The 11821-nt window shown below is 40.6% G+C and overlaps 1 protein-coding gene across 1 annotated transcript; it reads right to left on the reverse strand.

Annotated features, from left to right (window-relative positions):
• Positions 1-828: 828 nt before the first annotated feature.
• On the reverse strand, positions 829-10429 carry LOC103366980 (sodium- and chloride-dependent GABA transporter 2-like). Its single transcript, XM_008294854.1, has 14 exons — positions 10312-10429; positions 8576-8710; positions 8345-8485; positions 8165-8252; positions 7940-8057; positions 7648-7782; positions 6312-6415; positions 5612-5736; positions 5404-5516; positions 4268-4405; positions 1755-1857; positions 1542-1642; positions 1278-1448; positions 829-1102 (listed from the first exon to the last, which is right to left on the reverse strand). Exons 1-14 carry the CDS (start codon positions 10427-10429, stop codon positions 953-955), a joined length of 1740 nt encoding a protein of 579 aa, XP_008293076.1. The 3' UTR covers positions 829-952.
• Between the last annotated feature and the right edge of the window lie 1392 nt (positions 10430-11821).

The following is an 11821-nucleotide window of genomic DNA, read 5'->3' on the forward strand; positions in this document are numbered from 1 at the left end:
TGAGGGGCACTGTATCGTTCGACATTTTTAAACTACTTCCTGAGGTCAGTGTGGAATATGTGGAGCTTCATTTCATAAAGAATTTGTCTGTTTTTTCAGCACTAATCGCATATCGGTGCATTATGCAAACTGAGCTTTTGGGTTCTCTGGTAATTTTGTGTCACATTTCTTTAAAGTAGGACACTTGAGGGACTGGTTTTTAAACAAACAGTCAAATTTGAATCAGCAGAGTTTGAGATCACCAGACTTTGTCCCAGGTACAAACAGTAAAATGGTTCAAGACAACATACAATGTTTTATTTAAAACCATACTTACAAGATTCACATTTCTTTGTACAGTCGTAATATGTTACAGTACAAAAACGAAACTACAGTTAGTCCAACAGCTACTGTAGCATAATGCTATTCTATATGTCCATTTATTTACGTATATACCATTTATCTAATTTCCTGCAAATACAACAGAAAAACCTCCTAAATCATTTATCATAATACAACAATATGATACAAATATGATGTAATAGCCATAAAGTGGTGTCATATATATAAAGAAACTTCAAGAAGTTGCTGTATCTGCAGGTATCCCACCTTTCACTAACATCCAATGCTTAACCTATTCTTTTTTTCTTCACTGATTTTACTATATTTGTATTACGTACAAACATCATCCTATATACAGTATATGCCAATTACTTTTGTCCCTGAAATATGCCCTCGTCCACTTTAAGTAATTCAATAAATGGCAAACTACTTTTTTATTTTTTTCTCCTCGTCTTTCTTTTATGGCTTAATGTACAAAAAGGCCAAACCCAGCACACTGTATTATCTCCTGAGTCCTCCGTTTCTGTTATGTATTAAAGTGTATAATGTGGTACTTTCTTGCAGAGATCTTTCAGCAAGTCAAAGATGAAAAACCCACGCAGGGGGTCTCGTGCACGTTGCCGCCGAGGCCTCATAAGTTGGCATCTGTGTCCGAGACGGGGAAGTAGCCGTTTGTAGCTTTGGCGGCATCGGTCTCAGGAGCGAAGATGGCCAGTAACTGCTCCTGCTCCCTCTTGGTTTTGGGTAAATCGTCAGATGGTGTGATGAGCAACTGGATGCGCTGTAAAAAATAAAAAATAAAAATACAGTTAATTAGCTGCAGTCTAGAGCATCTATGGTTGAAATCAAGAGCACGCTCAGAGGGGCACAAATCCTCTTTATTGAAGAGTTGATCTTTTGCAACTTATTTGTGTGCTCTAAATTGAAATATGCCATTAAAATGAGGGTCAACATGCCTCCTTGAGAGTTCCCTGGGTGGTGCTGATCTTGTACACCATCCAAAGCGGGATGCAGACCATGGAGGAGAGAGCGAGCAGCCAGCCGATCACATAACCCCACCACGGATACACGTACTCGTTGTTGTACTTCAGAGGAGTGTATTTAATGAGGGAGAAGGCGAAGGTACCCTGCAGGGACGAGTTAACGAGTGTTGATGAACAAAAACTCCACTGAAAAGCGGTTTATTGGAGAATAAAATGAGTAAAGGGACGGAGGCTCACAATGCAGGTGGCTGGACTGAAGAACAACCAGCAGTACTTGATGTAAGGTCCGGGCCGGTAACCAATCATGTCCTCGATGTTGTCGTAGAAGCGATCCGCACCTGGAAAAACAAAATAAAAGCATGTCTGGCTGTGCTTTGCCTTCAAACTCAAACAGGCAGCACGTCTCCGCTGTCAGAAATACAAGAAAGCCTGACGTCGTATTGTGCTCACCGTAGACCCAGGCAATGCAGACGGTCTCAAAGATGGACATGAAGAGGAGACACATGCCACTGGCTGCATAATAATCAAAGAGCTGGAAGACGTACATGCCCCCCTGGAGACGGAGAAAGCATCGAGTTGTAATTATGCAAAGATAATTAACCTCCCACACATTTCTCACAAAGCAGATTGACAGTTAATTAAAATAATCTAACAAACCACTTGTCTGTGTGTTGTCCAGCCACACACACACAAACAAAGGAAGACATGAGATATTTCATTACAACAGCTCAAAACAAACACATTTTCTAAGTGTTGGAGACACTGTGGGCTTTCTGAGGCAAATCACAGTCGTATATTTTGGTCTCTTTGGCAGGAAGTTTATAAGATTTTGAACAAAATATTTTGCTTGGACGTCCCTTTTAAGCTACAGATCTTGGCATCAGAAAAGCTGCTTCTAATATTAGTTTTCTATTGCAGATTTTCTTTTCGATTTACAAATTTTCGAAGTGCAGCCAGTAGGAAAGTCTTTACTAGAAAGTGAATTATACAGAATTAGTTGATTACTTTCACAGTCAAACTGCAACAGGACAAGTTTTTTGAAAAAAAGTTGAATTGTGAACATTACGGTTATACAACCATCGTTAATTATGTTACATTTAATTTAATGTGAATTTTCTGTCTGCTTGGTAGACTGATATCTGAGCATGAGGAAAACACATCCCAATCTGTAGGTTCTATTAAGTTTGGATTTTAATTTTGTGATATTTTTCTTCAATTTTTTACATTTTTTTTTATAATTAATTTTTTATTTTTCTCATTATATTTGTAGCGTTACTAATTTAAAAGGTCTTTATACACTTCTGGGCTTATTTAAAGTATTGATTGTCACTTTCTGTCCAGTAGTTTTTGCCATATACAAGAATCTTAACATAAAAATACACGTAAAAATAAAGAAACAAAATGAACAGGAAGGTATATAACATATACATATTATGAGACTCACAATTTTCCTAACTTTGCATGCGATTAAAGAAAATCTAACAACTTCTGACTTAACTTGCAGGAGTCTGACCGATACTGGGGGTTACAAAGTAACTTATCACACTACTCAGATTACCTTTTTGTTGGAACAAGTAATGTAAAGCATTAGTTTTGCAATTCAAGTGATCAAGTAATTTATTATTGTTAAAAATGTGCTCAATTTTCCTGCTTCTTTTTTTTGCATAACAAAACAAAACCTTTTCCAAACATAGCAACAGAAATAAGTTTTAAAACTTTTCATCGAAGTCAGAAAAGAAGGCCATTTGCATGTTCAGTGTGTTCACTTTCATGCATGTCTAGTAATTAAACCATTTCCCTGGAGTCAAATGACACAATGACATGTTGTAAGAATTCACATTAAGCCCCACCTTGTCCATTTGAAGGTTATTATGACTATGTTAATAAATAGCTGTACAGATGATTTTGCATCTGTTATTAGCCTGCAGGGTTACAGATTATGGGCTGTAAACGAAGCTATGCAATGAGGTAGAGTGCGTACACTCAAAGGTCAGTACATTCTCACGCCCTCTGGACAACATAACCAACATGTACAAGGAAGTGGGAAGTCCTGTTCATTTTGTTACATGACAAAAGTAATCTAATGAGCAATTTTTATCAGTTACAAGCTACTTTTTATTAGCAGATAATCTTGTAATAGAACAAGTTATTATTAAAAGTCATGTTACCCAATGCTAAGTTTGAATTTGCAGACTTAAAAAGACAATTTAATTCAAATAACGCAAATATTTATGGTCCACAGAAACAGTGCATCCATGTAAAATGTCCACATTCACATATTGTTTCCAGAAGAAGTAAAGACAGCAAAAGGCAGCTGATAAAGCAAAGTATAGATGGAATATAAGATGTCAGAGCTGCGGAATCATTTAATTTGGCTTCAGCAGGTTTACTGAAGTTATGCTGCTACGCTGTGTTACAGCCACATACAGTAAAAATGTGTGGTAGCCTTTAAAGCTGCACATTACATTACATAATGGCAACTATATACAGTGTGTATGCTCAGTAACTTACTTACTTCAGCGTTGCGTAACAATGCTGGAGACTTACCTGAGAAGTGTTGCACAAAGGCTTTGTACTTACAAAATGATGACTTGTTGACACCTCTGCAGAGCCTTCATGTTTCCAGCTGTGCAGAGGTGAAACCATGCCAACTATGTTAAACTCTAATGAGAGTTTACTTCAGCAGAAAACAGCATCTGACCACCAGGTGCAGCCCACAAACCAAGCAACAGCCTGGTTGGTTGAATATGAAACTAATTTTGGTTTGGGCTCCGGCTGTCACAGCAAATGTGGCACCATGAATTAATTTAAGGCAACGAGGGAGACACATTTAAGGCCCAAAGAGTGTCATCTTTACTACGAGAAATCCTGCAGCAACACTAGGTTTTGTGCTTGCAGCTCTTTGGCATGTGTTTGTGTATGTGCAGTGTGCATCTGTGTGGTCCCAGAGTGTGACCCCCTACCTCCATCAGCATGATGAGGCCCATGAGGAAGGAGAAGAGGGCCACGGCCAACAGGAAGAGCTCCCTGCGGTTCTTACGTCGAAACACGGCGGGATACATGTCGACTATCGCTGTCACAAGGCTCTCAACACACACAAACTGAGGGGACGGAGGGCACAGAAGAGCAGGACGGGAGGGGGAAGTAATTAAATATATGATATTAGAAGAATTTGTGACAGCTACAATAAGCTTTGATCATAGACCAACAATTCAACTCATCAATATAAAAGAAAAAATATTTTTTCAATCATGTGCCATTATAGGAAAATTAAAATTTACAAAAGTAGCATTTTGTAATTAAACTTCTTAACCCCAAAACCTTCCAAAAAAGCATTTATATCTGTTTAAAACTTGACAAAGTAACTATTTAACAGAACCAGAAACTTTAAAAACAAAACAAAACAAAGGAGTCGTTGCATATTTAACTTTGTCTTTCCACTACTCATGTAACCTGCTGCTTTGTGATGTTTAATCGAAATCTGTTTACTCTCCTTTACCAAATATAAATCGCTCCCTCTAAACAGATTCTGTAAAAAAGCAAAAAAATTCTGAACTGTTTGGTACAACTGAGAAACCACTATTGATTCAGGTGTGACCAGCAGTCATGTGACAAAAATCTTGGGACTTTTTATCCGTACGAGGCTGCACTGCATGCTGTGTTTGTAGAGAGCAGATAGGAAACTAATTACAAAAGGAGATACTCAAATATCTTAAGTGCATAGAGCTGCCTCTTTTTTTTCCACCTGTGGGCACCATGAAACAGGTTGAGTCCAGGATTTTTCAGTTTTTTATGTAAAATAAATATTTGAGGAAATTCAACTTTGTTTCTATTTTTTCATTCCTGTGAGGTTCCACAGGGCTCAATCCTCGGCCCCATTTTGTTCAGTTTATATCTGTTATTCATTATAAGTGTGTCATAATGCACAAAGGACATTTCTGAGGTCTCTTGACTTCTAGCTTCTTGTGCTGTTTCCATACAGGTGCAAGACTTTACATTGCAGAGAAAAATTATCCCAACGTAAGTAGCAATATGAAAGGAGGCAAAAAAAATAAAAAAAGGCAGAAACTGGGGTTAAAAACAGTGAGCCGCTTCCTACCTGGCTGTCCAGCCCCAGAAAGACGATCATGATGAAGAAGAGGGCGGCCCACAAAGGAGAGAAAGGCATCATGGACACAGCTCGGGGGTAGGCGATGAAGGCCAGTCCAGGACCTGCACAGAGACGAGGGAGATATTGTAGGCTGAAAGCTCAAACTGATCTGAGAATTAAAACAAATCACCGTCTATATTCTGCTGTTGTCACTCACCAGATTCTGCCACTTCTGAGATGGGAACGTTCTGTTCATAAGCCATGAAACCCAGGATGGAGAAGATTGCAAAGCCGGCCACGAAACTGGTGCCGCTGTTCAGGAAGCAGAGAGCCAAACAATCCCTGCAACAGAGAGCACAGTATTTAGATTAATGTTCTCCAACATCAGGTTCATGCAGGTTGTCGTATCTTAATGCTTCCTGTTGTCATAGTCACAGTGTTTGCACAATTAATACAGTAGATATTCTGCATAGATCTCATACTGTTTATACTGCTCATACCGCTATTTATTCCTGCTTGTATATTCACATTTATCTATCTTCATATTGTTGCCTACAGCAATTATATATACTTAATGTATTCCTACCACTGTTCATACTGGTTTGTTCTGTTTATACTGTAACATTCATGCTGCACATAATGCACTTTTGCTGCCTCTTTTGCACATCTGATGAGATGTTAAACTGCATTTCATTGTCTCTTGTACTCTGTGCAACGACAGTAAAGTTGACTCTAATCATAACAGCTCATGACGAGGCTTATGTTGGTGAACAGATGATAGCTGCTTTGAATCCAAATGAGTAGATTTCTAGGTTAAGTCTTTGGTTTGCAGAATTACTTTTTCATGTAATCTTAAAAAGAAACTTGAGTCTGTTTGAGCATGTGCTCAAATAATAAATGTTGCATCGCTTACATACTTGTAGCAGTTGTTGTTATATTTGTTGTAGCTGCCCAGAGCAGTCAGAGACCCCAGACAGATGGCGTAAGAGAAGAAGATCTGAGTGCCGGCATCCATCCACACCTGAGACGAAACAGATAATAAAGACTCATTCACATGTTTGAATTCTAATCTGTGTGATTGATGTTTTACTGATTTTCAACAATAGTAGGTAAAATCATCAAACATTAACTGGACAATACTGAAAAATGTAACCAACAAATAATCGAATTTTGGATGTGAAATGTAAAATAAAGCAATAAATTAAAAATAAAAAGAGAAAAAAGGCTATTCTTCTCTCTGCTTACACCCATTCAAAAACTCCAAAAAACACTGCAAACACATTTATTCTTTCATTAAAGAGAACAAATGGTTCCCATGTGTAATCCATCTTTAATCCTTCAAAATAAAAGTGACTTTCTCAATTGGTATTCAAGAAAACGTCTCATGGAGCCACTGTTTCCTCCATCCAGAATTTAGTAATCTTCTCACATTCCCACATACAATTAAAAAAAAGTTCCCGTTTTTATACTTAATGCATGTGTCTGGGATATTTTCCTTAAATTTGAGCTACATTAGCCGAACAAACCGCCGCAAGCTTCCAATCAGTGATGGCGCACAAGCCTTTGACGCAACACTAAATTCCATACAACATACTAGGGCACACTCACGAGGGTCGACAGCCTCAAACGTGACGTGTCGTGTTTCCATAATCCAGAGGGATTCACGTGCTGCGTTTTTACATACGTAATCATTGACTGATGCAGTTGTACAGTAGTTGAAGGTCTGGTTTTGTTGCCTCAACATTTATTAACAAAGGACATACGTACAGGATGTGTCGAATGCATATCGATTAGCAAATTAAGCATAGTTTCAAATCAGGTGGTCTTTTAGAATGACTTTGACATCGTTCTGGGACACGACTAAACCAGACAACACAAAATTACAAAATATTTTGAGCGGACAGAGCCTCCCTGGTTTTTAACCTTTGCTAGCATGAGCCGAACAGAGCCAGTTAAAACTCTCTTGAAGCCCTTGTTAGCTGTCTGTCTGCATCTCAGGCCTGGTACAGCTCATGTTTACAGTCCCAGTGGTGTCCTGGCCTTGCATTTGATCCCTGCAGTCCCTTCCTCTTTAATGGAGAGCAGATGGACCCAGCAGAAACTAGGATCTCCAGCGGAGAGCCATGGGATACCTGCTCTTGGTGTTACCTCGCCACAGGGGGGCAGAACACCAAAAAAGGACCTCACTGGGAATTCGCGATCACATTCCAGATTCCTTTTGATGACATTAATCGATTTATGAGATGATGGTACCTGAGGGTCCGACAGTCGGCCTAAGTCGGGGTAAAGGTAGAACTGGATGCCGATTCCAGCACCAGGCAGGGTGAGTCCTCGGATCAACAGCACGATCAGCATCAGATAGGGGAAGGTCGCGGTGAAGTAGACCACCTATATCGACAGGGGACAGGGGTGTAAGAAGAAACACGGCAAAATAAATACCAGATGTCATCCCTCATGTACCCTAAAACTGTCTTCGGGTTAAAGAAATAAACATTAAAACAAAAAAAAAAGGGTCGCCTGGTATTTTCAGTCCCCTCTCGCCCACCTTTCCCGTGGACTTCACCCCCTTCCAGATGCAGAAGTAGCACATGACCCAGGCGATGAGCAGACACAAGGCCAGGTCCCAGTTCAGAGTGCCCATGTGGTCGAGGCCCGGGGAAATCCTCAGCACTCGTCTCCTACAGGGGGGGACGGGAAAAGAAGGTCATTTACACCATCAGACCGGCGTCGCTGTACCATGAAGAGGAGCTTCGCCGGTGTGAAAACTCACTCCCAGAACTCCATGACGGGAGAGGTGGCGTTCAGGTCGATCGTTTGGTTGATGGAGGTGTTTCTTCTCTGAAACTCCACGCAGTTTTCTGTGGGGACAGAATGACGACTGTTGAGATTAAAAATAGAAATCCTCAAAAGTGTGGAAAAACACTGAACAGGTTGTAATTTAACTTGTTACCTGTGTTCCACGTGTTGTTGCAGGATGACCAGGCCAGATCCCAAGAAAAGGAGTAAGACAAGTAGAAAATCCCCCAGGCCAGAACGATGATGTAGTAGAAGTTTAACAGAGTCACGATCACCTGGGTGCCGTAGCCAAGACCTGCACAAAGGACATTTTAACAACATTCAATCATTAATCGTCCCGATCACACTATATTTTATAAATAACAAAAGATTCTCTTCTCCTTGCCTTCAAACAAGGGACTGATTTTCCTCCAGCAGGTGATGCCTCCCTCGCTGGTGAACTGACCCAGCGCTGTCTCCAGGAAGAAGACAGGAACACCACAGGTGAACAGGAAGATCAGGTACGGGATGAGGAAGGCACCTGAGTTGAGAAAGAGCAGATGATTCAGGATTACATTTTAGGAAAAAAAGTGAAAAAAGAAGTAATTTCAAGAAATAATGAAAGAAAACACACATTCGACAAATTCCAGTCTTGCTTTAGCAGCTATCACTGCACAGAAAATTCTCATTTTGTTGCGTCTAAGTGCAGCTTTCGACACTCTTGATTATAGAATGTTCTAGGTTGGCCTTGCTGGAACTGCTCTGAACTGGTTTTCATAAGTCTTATCAAACAGAACATTCAAAGTTACTGTTTTCAACTGGAGTTCTTCAGCTGCCCTCATGTCCTGTGAGGTGCCACAGGGCTCAATCCTCGGCCCCATTTTGTTCAGTTTATATCTGTTAAATTTTGGCCACATTTTTTTAACAAGTTACGCCGATGACTCCCAGCTGTTTGTCAATAATTTCTTGCCGTTTAACACAGTTGAGACTCATTGTTGGTTCGGATCATATTTTGAGCAGCATCACTCTCACCTGACCTTGGACCACAAACAATGAACATGAAGTTTCAGCCAGAAACATGGGAGTTGTTTTTGATCACAATCTCAACTTCAGTCGGACTGGTTTAGAAATATTACCAAAGCCAAACCAGGATTCACCAAAAATATTGCTGAGCAACTTATTTGCACCCTCATTTTCTCCCATATGGACTACTGCAACTCCTCTCTCCTCTCCTTGACTGGTCAAAAAGTTTTAAAAGCCCATATTTCATCTTTTCTACTGTTTTATTCTTGCCCTGTTCAATGTTTTATTGTTTTCTTTAAAGATTTTGTCGCTACTTTTTGTCTTGCAAAGCACTTTTTATTTCTAGCTTTAGAAGCTGCAGTACAACAACAGTTTATTATTACCTTTAACATGCTTGTTTTGTCTGATTCCCTCGTAATTTGCGTGTTCTGCTGTCTGCACCAGTTCACCTCTGATTAATGTTTAATTGAAACAGGATGAAGCTGGTTTAAAGCATGAAGCAAAGTGAAGATGATGTACACTGTACATCACTGTACAGATTTTTTTTCTTGAGATGCAGACGTGTTACATTTTGACCAAAGCCACCGCCGCCACTCTTCTTCTTCTTGTTCTGTGTTGACGTCCCGCCGTTTAGCCGAGGATGTTTGGCGTGCTCAGATTTCCGCCTCTCTGCAGGAACAGCTGCTGAGAGCAAGAAGCAACAACAGCTGTCTGACCCCGCTCGACCCTGAACCCTGACATCAACACCCCACGGAGGCAGAAGAGAGGGGCATCCAATTTAGCAGCTACACAAGCAGGTCCAAACGCACATAAGGAAGAACCCAATTTGGATTGATTTGGTTAATTAATGTGGGTTTTTTTAGTTCTTATGCCTGAGATCCAGTAAGTCTGACAATATGTAGTTTTTACGATCTAATTTTAAAGGTCATCAGTCCCCTTATTTTGTGCATCTGAAGACATTGTGGTTCACTGTCAATACACCAGAATAGTGTTGAATTCTGCACAATTTATACTCCATATGCAAATCTTTGTGCTGTTAGTTTTAGATGTACTCTCAGTCATTGTGTGTTCATTCATAGAGAACTGCTCGGGAAAGGGGCACATGTTCCTCCCACTCACCTCCTCCGTTCTTGTAGCAGAGGTAAGGGAAGCGCCACATGTTGCCGAGGCCGATGATGGAGCCGGCGACCGACAGGATGAACTCCAGCTTGTTGCTCCACTGGCCTCGCTCCTCCATCTTCTCCTCCGAGAGCGGCAGCACCTCCTTGGCATGGCTGGTGCCGTTGGGGAGGCCTGCTTTGGCAGAGTCTCCTGTGGAGGAGACAGTCAAGAGGATTGCAGCAGGTTACAAGAGGGCTGACTGATGTCGAGATACAATTAAGCAAAGACACCGAGGAGTCACAGCTGCAGAGCGATGATATTTCAACGGCAATGCAGTTTAAATGAAAGCACGAAAAATACAAATTATGTAAAGAAATTTTAAATTAAAAACTCAAGATAATCATTGTACCTGTACATGGCTGGCATGTATGGCTTACCTTTCATCGCAGTGTCACTTGATCTTCTGTGTCTTGTCTCAAAGGCTGAAACTGTACGTGAAGGTTTGTCTGTAAATGCTCAAGTTTTAGTATTTAACATGACTGGAAAGGGGGGCGGGGGTTTGTAATGCTAAACCTAGCCCAGCCTCCGTCCGACCCCCTTCAAGCAAAGTACATCACCTCCAACCTCTTCCACTCCAGTCTCCTGTTCTTTTTTCTTTTTTTTTTACACTGCAGTGAACCTCTGCTAAAGAAACAATGCAAAAAAAATGCAATAAAAATATGATTACGTACACCAGTATGTGCTTTCTGTAGACAAACAACTGAAATGACATAACTTTGATATGAACAGGATTCACCTTTTTAAAAAACCATTAAATAAAATAGTACAGAGAAATTGTGACTGAATGGAGTCACCCAGGATTGTGCACACACTGAAATAAATGTTAAATTAACTGTATTCATGCTTAGGAGTGACTCAGGAAGGTTTGACACAAGGAATCACCAAAGAAATAATCACCAACTGCTTGCTAGAAACTAAAAGCTGCATTTTTGGTCCCTCAGTGCATCAGTGACAATAACACAACAGGTGGTGAAGATGTAATGGCATGCGATTACAATGCACAAGTTATGTAATACGCTGCATCTCATTGCGGTTTATTTCGCTGATGCCTCGCAGCTCCTTGTGGGTGCACATTTCCAACTTTCTCTTCCTGCCACGGTGTCGGAGGTGAGTCACTTAGATGGAGGCTGAAGCAGCTGAGGTCAGTTCACACCGGATTCGACTCGGCCGAGCGGACATCAGAGCAAGCCCCTGGCTCCGCCCACAATCCTGCCATCCCGTCTATTTCTGCAGCAGAACTGTATTTAAGTATGTAGGAAAATACTGTATGTGAGGCATCAAAAAAGAAAACCTTAATACATTTTGTGTCAAGCAGAGGGGAAACACTTATATAATTGAATTCCAACTTGGTAGTCCACATAGTGAAACTCGCAGACATCACATGCCATCACATCTCTCCTCTAATGGAGCTAATGAGTAACACAGGTAATGTGAAGCTTAACTTACAACTTGGAATTCAATCAACTTC

Source organism: Stegastes partitus, unplaced genomic scaffold (genome assembly GCF_000690725.1).
Source record: "Stegastes partitus isolate 25-593 unplaced genomic scaffold, Stegastes_partitus-1.0.2 Scaffold1001, whole genome shotgun sequence".
In the NCBI taxonomy this organism is placed as follows: domain Eukaryota; kingdom Metazoa; phylum Chordata; class Actinopteri; family Pomacentridae; genus Stegastes; species Stegastes partitus.